At 44.8% G+C, this 18,208-nt stretch overlaps 1 protein-coding gene across 1 annotated transcript in view; it reads left to right on the top strand.

Moving 5' to 3' along the window:
* Nucleotides 1–18,208, top strand: part of znf423 (zinc finger protein 423) — a 127,656-nt gene that overhangs the window by 39,145 nt on the left and 70,303 nt on the right. Inside the window, exons 8-17 of the mRNA XM_078283208.1 lie at nt 26–370; nt 912–1,090; nt 1,718–2,257; nt 2,758–2,878; nt 3,643–3,816; nt 3,913–4,197; nt 4,490–4,674; nt 5,361–5,785; nt 6,258–6,471; nt 8,085–8,169. Of these exons, the coding sequence (XP_078139334.1) occupies nt 26–370; nt 912–1,090; nt 1,718–2,257; nt 2,758–2,878; nt 3,643–3,816; nt 3,913–4,197; nt 4,490–4,674; nt 5,361–5,785; nt 6,258–6,471; nt 8,085–8,169 (2,553 nt within the window). The remainder of the gene's footprint in view (nt 1–25; nt 371–911; nt 1,091–1,717; nt 2,258–2,757; nt 2,879–3,642; nt 3,817–3,912; nt 4,198–4,489; nt 4,675–5,360; nt 5,786–6,257; nt 6,472–8,084; nt 8,170–18,208) is intronic.

The following is an 18,208-nucleotide window of genomic DNA, read 5'->3' as shown; positions in this document are numbered from 1 at the left end:
TGTCCATCTCCCTGTGTAGGTGGAGGGGGGAACTGGGGTAAAGTGACCTACTCCTGCCCTTACTGCTCCAAGAGAGACTTCCACAGCCTGGCGGTGTTGGAGATCCATCTGAAGACCATCCACGCAGACAAGCCGCAGCAGAGCCATACCTGTCAGCTCTGCCTGGAAACCCTGCCCACGCTCTATAACCTCAACGAGCACGTGCGCAAAGCCCACCGCGGTAGCGGGGGCGCCGTAGGGGCGGCGGCAGCAGCTTTTCCCCTGCTGCAGTTCACCAATGTGTCAGCGTTCCACTGTAACTACTGCCCAGACATGTTCGGAGATATCAACTCTCTGCAGGAACACATCAGAGTGTCCCACTGCCTGCCGGGTGGGATCGTGGCCGGATCCACCACATTAGGTGTGTTTTTGAAGTATGGACTTGCTATATGTGGTGAAGGCCACTATTCTTAAACTATGGAAAAGGACCTAAAATGTGTCACAAGCTTGGTTCCGTTGGGTCACTATTGGAGAAGCGTACTTGTGTGTATTAGCCCGATTTAAAGTGCAAGGTTAAATTCACACATAATGGTTCCTAGACTGAGAAAGTTTAAATAAAGCCTGGTGTAATGTATGGCAGTGTTTTTCGATGGTTGTCCTTCGGATGGACTTGCAATGGTGCTGCCAGCCTCTAGGACCTATAGGACCAGTTTACAGTAAAACTATAATGCAACCTAGATTTATACCAACCAGATCAAGCGATAATACAATACAATACAGTACAATGCAATACAATATTGATAACCATAACACTATCGCTATTAAGGGGAAATAGTTTAGTATAATTATCATACAGTAAAATATAATACAATATCATAACATAATTAATGGAACATAACATAAATTAACATAACCTAACTCATGTGTCCCAGAGGGGAACCATGCCTTCTTCTGTAACCAGTGCTCCATGGGCTTCCTGACGGAGTCGTCACTGACAGAACACATCCAGCAAACCCACTGCAGCTCCGTAGGGGGAGGAGCCGCATCTGGAGGAGCGGTGGCCAAACTTGAGTCCCCCGTGCTCCAGGCTGCATCCCAGTCTTTCATGGAGGTGAGAATCAAGAACCAATACTTTTTATCAGAGTTGATTTGAATTTGATTGGAACTGATGGAAACAAAATTTCCAAATTAAAACTTCCAGAATTATTGTTTGTTCATACTGTACACATGATTCGGTCACACAAATCTGAGTCCGAATTTACAAAGAAATGAACACACGAATGACAAAGAAAGCAAAACAAGCACCATACTCCTCATGTCTAGCCTGCAATGAAAATTCCAAGTCTGCGTCAATCGGAGAAGTTTCAAAATCAGTGTTATTTTTCTTTTGCAAATCCTACTTTAGAGCTAGTTTAAAAAGTCAAAAAATCCCTGGGTAATCTAAAGTGATAAAAGAATCAATATTTCTTAGTCTCTTAACAATTGACTTATTAAACTGTAGGTATTTGTATCTACTATTTTTAGCATATCTGAACTTGCAAAATTATGAATAAGAATTCAGTTTATGACCTTTGCATGTCTCTTTCGCTCTCTCTCTCTTTCTCTCTATCTCTCCCTTTCTTTCTCTCTCTTTCCCATCCTTTCTGTCACTCTCAACTGACTGTATAATAGTATATCTCACTATATAACATATAACAAAATAATCTTTAAAAAGTAAAGGATTATTGTCCATGTACAGGTTTACTCCTGCCCTTACTGCACCAACTCTCCCATCTTCGGCTCACTCCTCAAGCTCACCAAGCACATAAAGGAGAACCACAAGAACATCCCGTTGGCTAACAACAAACGGCAGGCCAAGGTCGCTGACCTAAGCCCCGCCTCGTCCGATGTAGAGATCTCCTCCCCGAAGCGTCACAGGCTGGGAGGGGACTCCACCCCTTCCATGGGCACCAACGGGGATTACCCGTGCAACCAGTGTGACCTGCGGTTCGCCAGCTTTGAGGGTTTCCAGACCCACCTCAAGTCGCACCTGGAGATGCTGCTGAGGCGCCAGTCCTGCCCCCAGTGCAACAAGGAGGACTTTGAATCCCAGGAGGCATTGCTGCAGCACCTGACGGTGCACTACACCACCACGTCCACCCAGTATGTGTGCGAGAGCTGCGATAAGCAGTTCTCCTCCGTGGACGACCTGCAGAAACACCTGCTGGACATGCACACCTTTGTCCTGTACCACTGCACTCTATGCCAGGAGGTTTTTGACTCCAAGGTCTCCATACAGGTGAATGAGACATCTGCTTTCATTTGGCTTGTTCCTTTCAGCTTTCTTTTCTCTCCTGGTCATTTGGTTTTCATTACACAAAGAAAAGTGACAACTCATAAAACAGAAAGGGCAGACAATATAACAGAACAGACCTGCCTTTTTCTTTCTTTCTTTCTTTCTTTCTTTCTTTCTTTCTTTCTTTCTTTCTTTCTTTCTTTCTTTCTTTCTTTCTTTCTTTCTTTCTTTCTTTCCCCCTCCTCTGTTATATATTGAACTATGCTAACAGAGCCAATCACTAAACAGAAAAAATACCAATTTATTTAATAGATATATAAATAAATTTATAATTTATACTATAAAAAGTCACTTCATCTCCTGACCGTTTTCCCTTCCTTCCCTACTACTCCCTTCGCTCCATTAAATGTATATGGTATCTGATGTGTAAAAATGAATTAGTAAAACAGGCACAGGAGTAAACCATCTTCAATCCCTCCTTCGTCCTGCCTGCTGTTGTCCAGGTGCACCTGGCGGTGAAGCACAGCAATGAGAAGAAGATGTTTCGCTGCACAGCCTGTGCCTGGGACTTCAGGAAGGAGACGGACCTCCAGCTCCACGTCAAACACAACCACCTGGGCCAGAGCTCCGGCCTGCCTGGGGGGCTCGGCACAGGTACAGCACACCTTTCCTGGGACCAGTAGAACCAGTGGGCAAAGTGAGGGGAAACAGGGAAATGATGAATTTCATTCCAAAACCATCCACTATTTGGAAAAACATGATGCATATGCTTACATAGTGATCACTGGCATTGAAAGTCAATTCATAATGGAATACTATTAAAGTTAAATGACTACACCAACTTTTTGGGAAATTGGCTCGTCGGTAAACTTACCTTTTACGTGTTACCATGGGAATACAACCACAACCATCTCTTGTGCACCTGTACACATGCTAACATGTTAGGATATAGTACGTTAAGTGCCTGTAGGAAACTAGCATTGTCTAGTGTTAGTGTAAGAAGATAGACATTTTAGTAATCCAGAGTTTATGGGTTTTTTTTGTCACATAAAGTGTAAACTGACCAACTGGCCAATTTCCCCAAAAGTGATGAAGAGAAATAAACTAATTTAATGTTAATGTGCCATAGCAAAAGGTGCTTGGTGCAGTGAAAATAATGATTGTCATCAGTTAACAGAATGAGAAATCAATAAAAGTTCATGAAACAATATCCAGAGGCTGGTGCCCATTGCAATGTGCAGTACATGCCAGCACATCTGGAGACTTAGTTCAACTTTAGTTCATGTGAATGAAAGGAAGATGTGGAGTTTGGTTTTCACTGAACAGCAGTGCAGTAGGGAAAGATGCAGCTGGAATCTACATATGCTAAGCTGACTCCCATCACACAGGATTGAAGCCCCGGAAGTGCATCTTCTGCGGGGAGACGTTTGGGACGGAGGTGGAGCTCCAGTGCCACATCACCACGCACAGCAAGAAGTTCAACTGTCGCTTCTGTGGCAAGGCTTTCCACGCCATCACGCTGCTGGAGAGGCACCTGAGGGAGAAGCACTGCGTCTTCGACGGCGGCAACATCACCGGCAATGGAGGTGGCGCAGGGAGCGGCGGGAGCCAGAACGGGACGCCCAACGGGCTGGCGCAGTCCTCCAAGCGAGGAGGAGCGGGTGGAGGAAACGGAGGTGCAGTAGGAGTGGAAAGATCAACGGTGGTGGCCGCCGAACAGGCCGACCTCCAGAACATGCTGTTGAAGAGCGGGGTGGTGGGAGGAGGAGGAGGCCAGGGTGACACAGCCAATAGCCATGAGGCAAGTGGCGGGGAGGAGGAGCTGGATAATTCAGAGCCCATGTACGCCTGTGACATCTGCGGAGCGGCCTACACCATGGAATCACTGCTGCAGAACCACCGACTGCGCGACCACAACATCCGACCGGGAGAAGACGATGCTTGTAATTACTGGTTCCTTGTCATTTATTAGCACTTTGTACTTTTATTAAACAGATACTTTGACTTTTTGAATTAGAATTTGCTGTTTTCCTTCACTTATCACATAGTGGCCAAAAAGGTCTCTGAGCTGGAAGTTGAGTTAATTTAAAATTGTTTTTTGGATTGTTATAAATGCTCTGTGAAGAAAACACACTAAATAATAAAACATGAATCTTGTCCTCTATACAGATATAATAATTCTAAGGATTAATATGATTTCTATGATGATGATGATTACTATATATACTGTATCAGGTTCTCGTAAGAAGAAGGCAGACTTCATCAAGGGGAACCACAAGTGCAACGTGTGTTCCAGAACGTTCTTCTCCGAGAGCGGCCTTCGTGAGCACGCTCAGACGCACCGCGGCCCGGCCAAACACTACATGTGTCCCATATGTGGCGAGCGTTTCCCCTCTCTGCTAACCCTCACCGAGCACAAGGTACTTTGACATTTACTGATTTCTCACCTGTATGTTTGTGTGTGTGTGTGTGTGTGTGTGTGTGTGTGCTTGTTACTGTATCCATGGCTTTACTACCTTGTAGGTTCCAAATTTCTCCACAAAAATAGGATACTTTGGCAGTTCATTTGGAATAGAATAGAGTTCATTTGAGGGTTAGAGTTTGGTTAAAGTTTTTTTTTGTAGTCAGTAGATGGCCTCACAGGTATAACAACACAGTCTGTATGCATGTGATTTTGCTTCTCTCTTGTGTTTGATACATAGTTTGTTTACATGTCTGCTATGTTTTTGTTGTTTTCTGTCTGTGTACCTGTCTCTATCTTTTGATCCTGAAACCTCTTTGGGCATCCTGAATTTAGACTTAAAAAAACACAGTTAAATTGTCCTTAGAGAGGCAATTTGTGCTGCAGAACACTAGTGGAAAAATTGTGAGCATATTAAAAAAAACTATAATGTAATTCAACTACAGTCGGTTATCATAGCAGCTGTAACAATCTCTTGACATAATAGCATGATGATGATTAATGCTTTTGTCAATGATAACGCTATTGTTAATCTTATCACTGTTCAAATGCTTTTATCAATGCTTTGACCAATGACTGTTCTTACTGTGTTTCTCTTCCCTTCGCTGTGATTGATAACTCCTGTTAATACTCCCTCTCCCCCAGGTAACCCACAGTAAGAGCCTGGACACGGGAACCTGTCGAATCTGTAAGATGCCCCTGCAGAGCGAGGAGGAGTTTATAGAGCATTGCCAGATGCACCCCGACCTCCGCAACTCCCTCACTGGCTTCCGCTGCGTCGTCTGCATGCAGACCGTCACCTCCACCCTGGAGCTGAAGATCCACGGCACCTTCCACATGCAGAAGCTCTCCACCGGCCCCGGGCTGGGAGCAGCTGTAGCAGGAGGTGGGAACGGAGGAGGAGGAGGGGGAGGGAACGGCTCGGCCTCCTCGTCCCCCAACGGGCAGCTGCAGCAACACAAGCTGTATAAATGCGCCTTGTGTCTAAAGGAGTTCAAGAACAAAGGGGAACTGGTGAAGCTGGATGTCAACGGTCTGCCTTATGGCCTCTGCGCTGGCTGCATGAGCAGGTAGGAAATCGTCACACAATGTGTGTTATGTGGACTTGGGTGAAAGGATAATTCCTCTTCCACATGTAGGCTCTTTGGCTATGTGAGATTAGTCAAAGACATTGAAATGCATGGTTGAGTTCTTTGATACTCGCCACCCAAAAATCACCCAATCAAATCTATCCCAGGCTATCCATGACTTGTTTTATAAGTCTTAAATCAACATTAACTTAGCTTATTCTTAAATCACCATTAGCTTGTTTTAAGCTATAGGAGTTTGACTGTGCCACAGAATATGATCGAAACATCTTTACAAAACACGATTCCTCTGGACTACTCCTATGAACGATGTAGTCGAGGGCTAAACCCTTGTCCCTTAAATGCACAGAAAGACTCACACTGACATGCACACACCTATATTTCTGTTTACATTTTAAGTCAATCACTCGTTAAAGTCAACTAACAATTGAAATTAAATGATCAATCAAATCAGGGGCACGAACGGCCAGAGCCCCAGCCAGGGAGGGGCCGTCACACCGGGGGAAGCCCAGGGAGAGAAGGCCGCGTCTGGGCTGAGGTGTCCGGAGTGCGGGGTGAAGTTTGAAAGCCTGGAGGACCTGGAGGGCCACGTTCAGACAGACCACCCTGAGATCAGCCCCGAAACCAGCGCAGCAGGGAAGAAGGCTGAGGCGTCACCTGCACCTAAGGTGAGCCGGGATGGACGGAGACGGGATGGGGTGATAAATGGATTGATAGAAATAGTTGGGTGAATGAATGAACTTTAATTCGTAATACATAAGCAAATGTGTACGTGCAAACACGGAAAACTGGATTCAGACACAATCGAGTTTGCATCTTAAATATGAATTGCTCCATTGTCCACCTCAACAAAATCATCAGATCGAATGCATTGAACTGAAAGCAAAATGAGGTAGACAAAGAGTTTTTTGCCAGTAAAATGTATTTGAAACAAACGTAAATATATTTAGCGGCATAGCTGCACCAAGTACAGTGACAGAAGACTTCAGAGATCGACTCTATCTGTGTGTATCTTTGATCAATAATGTTTTGGAGAAGTCCTGTAGAAAATGACTCCCTTGAAAGAAAGTCTACCCTCTACATACCATAACCATCATTTTACAGATGGAGTCATTTTTCAGTAGTGCAGGAGAATGTGGAATTCCATTGAACAGTGTGTTTGCAGAAGTGTGTGTGTCAGTGCGTGTGCAATGCAGCATGAGTCTTTGCGTGTATGTGATGTGTTAGTGCATGCTACTGCTTTTGTGTCTGTGTGTGCTTGCTTGTGTGTGTGTGTGTGTGTGTGTGTGTGTATATGCGTGTGTCGGTTGAGCCCCACTGGGTCCTGCGGCTGGGGCGTGCTGAGGCATTGTGGGAGCTGTTCGCTCTACTTGATATTGACAGTCAGGCTCCCCGGGACCTGCCGCGTGTCTGTGTGCATGCGAGTGTGTATTTGTGAGTGAGTGTGTACGTGTGTGTGTGAGGCAGTTCCCAGGGACCCTCTGTCTTACCTGCACCTTTGTTTCTGCTTAGTCTAACAGCACAAAGCAGACAAAGTAGGAATTTTGTGTGCGTGTGTGTGTGTGTGTGTGTGTGCTCGGTCTAGCAGGCTGAAGGCAGCAGAGAGATAGTGGAAGTGGGGCCTTTGTGTATTTTGTATGTGTTTGTGCATGAGTGATCGCTGTGTGCTGTGAATGGATAAGCAGAGCCTCTGCTTCTCTGTCTCTCTTTGTTTCTCTGTCTCTCACCCCTCTTTCTCTTGCTCTTTCTGTCTTTCTTTCTTCTTTCCTCTTCTCTCCTTCTCTCTCTCTTGTCCCTTCTGTCTCTGTTTCATTGCTTCTTTCTGTCTTGCTCTCCTTCTCTCTCTATCTTCCTTCCTTTATCTTTTCCCTGTTCACTCCCTTATTAATTTATCTCTCTCTCTCTCTCTACAGAGGTCTTACTAGTGTGTGTGTGTGTGTGTGTGTGTGTGTGTGTGTAACCATAGACCTCATCTTCCTTTCACAAAGTCTTTGAGTTGGTTGATTAGTGGCAGCCATTGTGGGGTTTGCATGTCTTGCAACAAGAAGAGTCGAGTGTATCATTGCATTTTAAATAATGGAATACATATTATTATTAATGATGATATATGTGTTTCATGCTCTTGAATAGTGTGTTTGTGTTTGTCACCTCCATGAAAAGATCTACCAATCGTAATGTCAGCTAATGTAGCATTTGGTATGTGTGTATGTGTCATTCAACTGAAAAATACCTAAATGCCAAATAATGTGTGTGTGTGTGTGTGTGTGGCTTTATCCTACAGAAAAAAACCTACCAGTGTATTAAATGCCAAATGACGTTTGAGACAGAGAGAGAGATCCAGATTCACGTCGCCAATCACATGATCGGTGAGTGAGACCCAGCTCTTCCACTCTGTTTGTGCTATACTTTTAAGTATGTGTGTGTGTATGTGTGTGTGAGTGCGTATATACTGTATATATGTTGATGTTGTTTTGGTGTATTTCTAATGACTGTAAATGTATTGTCGTCTCTTGGTTTAAAAGCGCACATGATCACACAAGGATATTTGCTCTCTTTGTCTGTTGCCATCACATTCTTCCCACACACACTTTAAAAAGCAGTCGACACAACAGCTGGCCAGAGCAAAACACACACAAACATACACACAAACGCACTCACACAGACACACACAGGTGTGAGACAGACAGGTGAAATGAAGAGCTCTTTCTGACTTTGTGCTGTATGTGTGTGTGTGTGTGTGTGTATGTGTGGGCAGGTGTGTGCGCATGTTGTGTGTGTGTTGCCTGGACCAGCTGTTGTGCCATTTACCACTTGGCTGCACCTTTGAGGGTTGGAAAAATGGACTAAAAAATGGTCTACCAGTCCATTAAAGGGAGAGAGAATTTTTAACCTCAATTATAAAACAAGAAGATTCTGGACCCACTGTGGCAACTTGTACAGCATCTCATGTCAAAATCTCTCTCCAACATGACACGCTTGGCTATTCATCAGTAAATTACTGAGTTGACAGCTATGCCAGGATGAAGTCATGACAAGTCATTTCTTACTTTACTCTCTTTAGTGTTCAGTTCCTTACCTTGTAGTCAACAGAAAAATGTGTAATGGTTACAATGTAACAGATGATTGAAACGGAGTGAAATGTAAACATGGTGGAGTGATACCATTTGAGTTATAATGTACAAGTTTGTATATTGCACTCCTGGATCACCTCTGGTCCAATCACAATGAGTGGTCGAAAACAAATGTTATATAATACACTTTATATTCTGGGCGCATGGCTTCAGTACGGCTGAGACGCTGCACCAAACATGTCAGTGCAGCTGTAATCATGGCGGTCTGTCCTATAGGCGTGTCCGGACCATTTTCACCTTTTTGCAGGGAGTAAAATGAACAAGACACAGCAAATGCCTCTGTAGTAATGTCGAGCATCACCATTTTTGGTCCCAACATGGGCAATTAGGGGCAGAAAATGGGCACATAAAATGGTGTTTGTGTGTGTGTGCACCTATTCTGAGTGGTGTGTGTGTGTGTGTGTGTGTGTTTAACTAAAAACTTCCTCTATAGTTTTGAGTCCGTGTTCTTTTATGAGCTTCCCCCGTGACTGTTTTTTATTCCGCTCGCTACTAATTTGCTGCCTTAGCAACCCTGTCGTCATGGAGATTAACGAGGCGGACCTGCGAGTCGTTCTGGGGAACAAACGTTCCCCCCACCCCACTCCCAGCCCCTCTCCAGACCTGACAGGCGATCCCAGAGTCGCTGATGTACTCTGGGCTGCGTGTGTGTGTGTGTGTGTGTGTAAGTGTGAGAGAGAGAGAGTCTGTGTGTGTGAGTGCTGACATCGCTCTGAGTCGTCTAGTAATGTCTGGAGACATTAGAGGAGAGAGTTGAAACAGAAGTACAGCTGGAGTAACTTTTACTCTACTCCCCCGTGGTGCAGCACACCCACACACTCACACACACACACACACACACTCACACACACACACACACACAATCACTGATGCACGAACGCAGGGACGATCTCTCTCACACACATACACCCACACACAAGCAGGAACACACACTAAGTATACTTTCTGCATTCTTTTGCCTACTGTTTCTCTCTCTCTCTCCGCATCCTTCGCTCCCCACTGCATTACTGAAACAGCTGCCTTTCATTCTATTTTTCTCTCTTTTCTCTCTGTCCTCCTATCTCCCTCTGCTCCTCTGACCTCCTCCTGTCTGCGCCCGCTCGCTCTGATCTCCTCCCATTTCTCCCATCTCTCCTCCCGTCCTCCACCCTGAGAGTCCTGCCATTCATTCTGTCACTTCTCCCACCGTACCCACCGCTGCTCCTTCCTCGTCTGATAGATGACTAAAAAAAAAAAAAACATCTTTCTGTCTGCTCCTCTCTCTCACTTTCTCTCTCTGTATATCGCTTCCCTCTCTTTCTCCATCTACCCCCTCCTCCCCGCATGGTGGTGGCAGTTTTGGGTTAATTAACGTGCTAATTGTGTGAAAAGCTAGCGCAGATTAATTATGAAATTGAGGCAGATTATTTTTAAGTGCTTGCCCAGTTCCTATTATTATGTTTCCTATAAACCCCCCTCCTTCTCTCCCCCTCCCTCTACAAAGAGAGCACATATTGGAGAGAGTGAGAGATAATCTTTTTTTGGTTATAAGCATTAGTGATGAGAAAATTGAGACATCGGAAAGGATATTATCATTAATTTTTCTCTCTTTCTCTCTCTCTCTCTTTCTCTCTATCTCTCTCTCTCTCTCATTTGATTGACATTTGATTTGTCTTGCAAATTAAAGGAACAATTCAGCCCAAAATGAAAATTCTGTCATTATCTTCTTACCCCCCATGTCAGTAGAAACTCCACTGAACTCCACCAAACATACAGCAATTTAGCTATCAGAGTTCCACCTCAGCTTGCTCCCAAACTATTGAAGTGAACGGGGTCTTGCTGATAAAAAAATTACCGTCAATTTAAATTAAAACTTAGAACTTGTGCAGAATAATCCAAATATCCAAAATTTACCTCAAGGAAACAGCAGCTACTTCTTCTTGTATAGTATGGCAACTGAAGAAAACTCGCTGTTGTAAGTTACCGTTCCTTTATGCTTAAGCAACTTAACAAGAACAATGATGATTACAAAAGACAATACTAAAAGAACAACACCCATACTTAAGAAGAAAGTTAAGAAACGATACTGAAAACACGCGAAACACTTTGTCACTGTCTCTTGTTAACAAGCTCTTTCTACCTGCTTTGATACAAAGCCACTGCAGTTATCTGTTGCTCTGATACTCTCTCCTCAGCCTAACTCCCTCTCCCTCTTTCTATACTTTTCATCTCCTACCTCTCCTCGTCTTTCATCTCTCTCCTTTCATCCAGCTCTCTTTTTTCCCTCCCCTTTCCTCCAGATTCCCTCCTCTCTGTTCCCCTCTCTTCTTTCATTTCCTTCATTTAATACTCTCTCCTTTCCAACTTCTGCCTCTCCTCTCATCCCTTTTCCCTCCTCTCATCCTCCACCCTCTTTTTCTCTCCATCTCCTTGTGTTTCTCCTCTCCTATTCAGCTGTTATATCCTCCTCTGCATCCTCCTTCTCTTTCTTTCTTTCTTTCTTTCTCTCCACAACTGCACATCTGCATCGAGGCAGATGTAGGAAAAGAGGAAAAGCAATAGAAAGAGAGAGGAAGGGAGAGAAAGAGAGAAAGAATTAGCGGTGTGTATGTGTGTGTGTCTTTTTTTTTTTATGGTGTCCCAAAGCGATTCCACCAGATGACAGCCCCCTAGTGTGTTCCTGCAACCTGAAATAAGCCTGAAATATACCTCAACACACACACACACACACACACACACACACACACACACACACACACACACACCTGAAATAGGCTCATTTGTGTAGGTGATACTGACATACGAACATGAACATAAACACGTTTCTTCACATGCCCATGGTGCGGATGTGCAGGCATCACACACACACACACACACACACAAACACACACACACCTGGGCCCCAGCAAGCTCGGCGGCGATGATGTGAAGGTGTGATCTTTCCATTCTTTCTTGCCTCCTTAAACTCTTCCCTTCCTCTCACCCCACTCTCCTCCTCACTCCTCCCCTTCTCCTGTTGTCCCTCCCTCGTCATCATTATCGGGGAAGTGACACTGCATATCAACCAGTCTTATCAACACACACACACACCCACACACACACACCCACACACATACACTTTAACATCTGTTCTCACATCCGGTAGCCATGCCGCTGATAGGTGTGTTTGTGTCACTTCCGATATTTTCACATGGTTCCCTCAAACCCCCTTAGGCACTAGACACTCTCTCTCTGCCTGTCTGTCCCCCTGTCATTCTCTCTCTCTCTCTCTCTCCCTCCGTTTCTCTGACATGAGCAGGACATGTACTGAAATGTCCAACTGAAACCCTTTAAAAAATAATAATAATAAAATATGAACCTGATGTAACCTGGAGTGTGTATTTGGAGTAGTGCACAAAAGAAAATCCCAAACCCAGTTTAGCTTCCTTAAAAAAATGCCTTAATGCCTAATGAAAGAGTGGACCCTTCTGTAATTGGCCAAGCAGCCTGTCCCTCATCCAGTCATTGACCAATGACACGTGTTCCCTGCTGTTCAGTCACACAGCCTGGTACCACTACGGCCAGAGTTTTGACTGTTTGAGAGAGCGGAGGGGAGGGAGCTTCCTACCGGCTAATCAAGTCCAGTAATGTGATTGTCGCAAAGCACCGTGGGTAATACATGGTGCACCCCACGGTCCTGCTAATTACCCTGTCAGTGAGAAAGAGAGACACCATCCAGGCAGATAGATGGAGGAAGAGAGACGGCTAGACAAAGGCATTGGAAGTATCCCCAGCCCTATAACTGGCCAGCAGCATTGGGCACGTTATTCACAAAAGGTAATGGCTTATTGCTCATTACTCATTCCAAAAGCAGTATTATTACTTTACTCATTACTACCTTGAAGCACTAATTCATCACTCTACTCAAATTTCTTTTCCATTTTACCCCCAAAATTTAGCGACAGCATTACCTTCCAAACTCAGGACAACTTAGTCATCTCTCACTGTGTGTGTCAGTGTGAATGATCAGTTGACCCAAATAGCGTGAATGTTCTCCAGTGTTCTTGTTGTCCTTCATTTCAATAAAATCAAACCTTAGGAATACTTCCACCTGGAGAAAATATACTTGCATTTAGTCATCTAGACTCGCTCATAGAGGTTAGGCTAGCTCAGAATATGAATATGATTCAGGGGATCGGAGTGGAATATAGTTTTCAATAGTCCATCACAAATAAGTGTTGTGAATTAACAGGCGGCAATAGGGGCAGCCCTGGGGTCCTTCACTTAGCCTGTTAGCTGGCTTGCCAGTTACTGGAAGGAAAACACATTTAGAAATGCAGGAGACAAATCGGAGACAGACGGGGTTGCCGCACACCCTGGCATGTTTAAGACTTAATATGAAAACTGATCCTAAAATTCTTCACTGCCTATGGATCTCAGCTCCGGCTTCAGCTTTACTGTGATGATATAGTCACACCCTGTCTGTGTTCGCACTCGCACTCGCACTCGCACTCGCACTCGCACTCGCACTCGCTCTAACACAGCGCACAAGTTAATTAAAACACCATGTGGTCAATGCCCCGCTCTAGAGGCAGAGACAAGGAGAGAGGAGAGAGAGACTGTGAGAGAGAGAGAGGAGGGGGGGGGGATGAGTGCAATAGGAGGGAGAAAGAGAAATAAAGCAAGAAGGTTTGATGAGGCAAAAGGAAATGACTTGAAACAACTCAATTTCTCTCCTTCTGGGTTTTGTTTATCATTTTGGCAGATTTTGCTGTAAAAATCTGATTTTACATAGTTCTGAAACTGTTATTATTGAAAGCCCATTTCCTATTAAGTAAAAACCACTTGGAAATGCCTAATCAATGAATTGGCACTGCATGTCTGTTGGCACTTTTGCACTGTTCACACTTCACATTGTTAATACACTGTTGCTCTTACCACACACGTGCATGTGCGTACACACACACACACACACACACACGCACACACACACACACACACACACACACACACACAAACACATCCATAGCCCCAGTCCATCTCTCCCACATACTGAGGAGAGAAAGAGAGAGAGAAATGGAGTAATCCATTTTTGCCTGGGGAACTAGCTTGCCATTTGAGATTTTTTGTGTGTTTGTGTGTGAGAGAGAAAAGTCTTACACTCAAGTGCACATGTACATCTGTGTATGGTATAATATGTACCAATTGCATGCAAGACTGCATGCATTATGAAAACCACAGTATGCGGAAAACAGTTTCTCTGAGTGTGCGTTTGTGAACTTCTTCGTCTTGTGCAAGTATAGACGTGTGTGCGCAAACACACAGACACACACATAGATACAGTATGTATTCAGTGGTTTTTCTCCATTATCAGTGAATGTGAACTCCTATTTCTGACAGAAACCCCACCACACTGTTTGTAGTGGGCCTCTGTGCGTCTCTACGTGTGTGTGTGTATAGGTTTGTTTGTATGAGGGAAAGAAAAACTCCATGCGGTCCATGCAGTTTTTGGTCTCTTCTTGTCTGTACGTGTGTGTGTGTGTGTGCGCGCGGGTGGGAGGCATATCCCACCTGTGTATGTGTGTGTGTGTGTAATCACAGTGCTGCGTGCATTCAGAGTTATTCTAGCCCCCGACACTGCTGAGCAGGGGGGAAGGGGAGAAAGAAGGAGAGGAGAGAGGGAGGGATGGAAGGAGCAGAGATGAGAAGAGAATGTAGAAAGCGTTTATTTGTTTTTTGGCTGGGCACACTGGGGGGGGAGACTTCATGGGGGGAGGAGATGTGGGGGGGGGGGTAGAGGAAGAGAGGGAGGGAGGGAGGCAGAGCAGAGGGTGGTGGAGGACGGCGCTGAAACAGAGGGATGACAGTAAGCGTTTGGGGTTTTTATCTCTGCATGTAGAGCTGCCCAGTCAGATCAGTTCATTTTGACAGCAAACCAGCAGCACACTCATGTCTGTGCATCTGCAACACCAATAAACGCTTAGTGGTTTTTTTTTTTTTTTTTGGATAAAGTATACATCTCCTGTACAGCCACATTCACATTTTAGGCATTTAGATAATGTCCTCATCCAGAGTGACTTACAATGAGTGCAACAGCTGAACAATCTCCATCACCAAAACATGTGTGTCACCGCAGAGTGATCATGAAAGAGAGAAGTGAAAAGAAATAGAATTAGAGCCAAGGAGGGAGATTTGCATTTTTTTTTTTAACCATGCATACCTTGACACAGAAAACAAAAAATCAACCTTTGTTTGGAAGCTGCACAAAGCTTGGCTATGGATAGAAAGTAGTATAGAGATTTGAGGTCATAGTTTAGCCACCTTTTATTTACCATTACATCGCTGCGTTTAACCAAATCTACAGTAAACATCTATATCAGGGATGCTCTGCTGTGAATTTATGGGTGGATGCTGATTTTTTGATTGCGCACACACACACACACACACACACACACACACACAGTCGCACGCAGACACGTGTCTTTACCCCACACCATCACACCTACAGGGGGGGAACTTCTTCATGGTTTGCAGCTGCACAGCAGAAAACAATAAAGCCTGCCAAAATCCGCTGTGGCGCCGTCCTAGGAGAGACACACGCATCCACACACACAAAACACACATATGCATACGTGAGAGGAGAGGGGAAGAGAGTGCACAGGGAGAGAGAGAAGGAAGAGGAGATAGTGTAAATAGAGTCATAATAAGCAACCGGCCACACTAAAACACAATCAATCAGCATTTGTTGCATGCAAGTTAATGCATATTTTTAATGTACCTGACCGCCATTGTATAGAGAATATGACTGCTAAAGATAATTGGAGTTGGACTTTTTTTTACATGTGCAGTACGCCGTATCTGTGTGTGTGTGTGTGTGTGTGTGTGAATGATTGCCGGTGGTGTTTAGCGTTTGTATGGGCAGATGCACTCTTGGACCAGGCTGAGGAGCAAACTCATTTCAACACACACACAAAGACACACACACACATAAATACAGTCCATGACAGCATGTTCTGAGGGTGTTGCATGCAGCCACTAATGCCTTACTAATCACCTCAGTCTAGATTTCACAGCATGAGACCTCTCTTCTCAAACACACACACACACACACACACCCATACACACACGCACACACACACACACACACACACACACACACACACAGCATGTTATCGCCCCTCTCCATCGGTCCTAATCAGGGACCAAGCTCCAATTAGCATACTGAATTTAACCTCGCTTTCATCTGCCACTAACACTACACACTGCTGACTCCCTCTCTCTCTCACCTGCTCTTTGTCTCTCTCTCTCCATCTCTCTCTCTCTCTCTCTCTCTCTCTGTCTCTCCCTTTCTCTACTTTTCTCCAACCTCCTTCCTTAGCTACTTTGCCTCTCCCTCATATCTCATGTGCATGCTTAGACCTTCAGCAAACTTTTCTGCCCTCTCCCATTGCTCTGCCCCTCTCCTCCCCTCCCTCCATATTTCCTACCTCCTTCCCCCTAATCCACTTCCTCCTTCCCCTTCCTTCCCGTCCATCCTTGTTGCTTTGAACCGCAGCAGTATCATTAAGGAGTCAACCTTAGCCTCGCCCCTCTCAACACACACCTCGTTCACACTATTACTAACCCTGCCTTCTCTCCTCCGCTCCCCTCCACCCCCACCTGCCAATTGGATGGCCCGTAGAAGAGCCCGCCCGTCGGCAAGGTTTGTCCCCCTTCTGTCTCCGTAGCTCGCACTATGAGCGGGCGGCGCTGTGCTGTCTCACTGCCTGCCCATCAGCATTTCATTTATGAACATTCTCCTATTTTTGAATACATAGATGGATAGATCACACAAGAGATTGTTTTAGTTTTGACGTTTAATCAACGAACATGGCAAATGACAAAACCTAAACAACTATGTGTAGAAGCCACATTGCATGATCCACTCCAAACTTGGAAAAAAAAAAGGAACAGAAAAGAAATTTAGTACCCAACACAAGCCAGAAATTCTTTTTGGTATTTTCTCTCAGCAGGTCAGCAGACATAAACTGTATTCAAAACAAAAAATCTCTCTAAATCTCTTTAAAATGATTACTTTAGAGAGCGCTAGGACTTAGAAAGACACATTTTTAGCCCAACCTTCCCACTATACCCCTCACCTCACCTCGACTCCTCATTCACCCCAATCCCTGCTGCTAGCTGCATGCTTCATCCTCTTTCCCCCTTTACACACACATACACAAACGCACACACACACACGCGCACACACACACTCACACAGATGCCTTGGAGGTATGGAGTGGCCACTCACCTGGATCTAAGTGCTCCCTGTGGAGAGCGGTGGCTAATGATGTGTCCTCAGCATGAGCTTTACTTACCTATTTACATCATTGAACTCTGATAGTGTGAGGTAGCCTTCCCTGTCCACATTCTTCACAGATTTGATTATCAATGGTTAATGGCAGCTTTTTTTTTTTTTAAACTATGGAACTAGCAAGTGGAGACATCAGTTCACTTTAAATTCACGAGGTGCGTTTTTCCTCAAAGTTCAGACATGGGAAAGCTTTTTTTCTTAAAGGTTCTTGAATGAAACGACTGAGAATAAATACTCTATCATTAACCAATAGACAGCATTTTCACCTCACATTTCAATTTGATGGTGAATTTGGGTGCAGGACTGAAAAGGTTTATGAACCCCCGGGTTGAAAATAAGGCATTAAATGACCTCAGCTAGCTTTCATTGTGTACCTTAGGGTCACATTTATCTGCCAGTCCAGAGCAGTCAACCTGCGTTCAGCCTGTCTATTAGCCTCCAGTCAAATCTTTGATGCGCTTGACTAGTAATGTCTGTCTGCTGTCTAAGCAGCCGTCCCTAGGGCTGTGACTGAACCGGTGTGTGTCTGTGCACACATCTTTCTGTGCATCAGAGTGCACCCCCCCCTCCCTCCATCCCTCCCTCCCTCTCTCTCCCTCCCTCTCTCTCTGTATGTGTTTGTGTGTGTGTGCTAGTAAGCAGGGTCTGGTGTGGTTACTTTGTGTCACTGAAGACTTAATGAGGCGAATAAGAAGCTTTTAGAGTCAATGGAGGTGGATAATGTGGATGAGGGTTGGATCCTGTGTGTGTGCGTGTGTGTGTGTGTGTGTGTGTCTTAGCCACCGGCTAGTGTTAGCAATGTTGCTGTTCTCTTCTGCCCTGCTGCACCTGAACCAATAAGCTACTGACTGAGTGTAATCTTTGCCTTCTGTGTTCCCCATGTGTGTCTGTGTCTGCACCGATGCTCAGCAAGGAGGAAAATGGTTTCCATACTGATAAAACAAATTATAAAACGCATAGCTG

The sequence above is a fragment of the Centroberyx gerrardi genome, chromosome 4 (genome assembly GCF_048128805.1).
Source record: "Centroberyx gerrardi isolate f3 chromosome 4, fCenGer3.hap1.cur.20231027, whole genome shotgun sequence".
NCBI lineage: Eukaryota > Metazoa > Chordata > Actinopteri > Beryciformes > Berycidae > Centroberyx > Centroberyx gerrardi.
The sequence above is the reverse complement of the archived record's forward strand: the minus strand, read 5'-3'. Positions and strand labels throughout refer to the sequence as shown.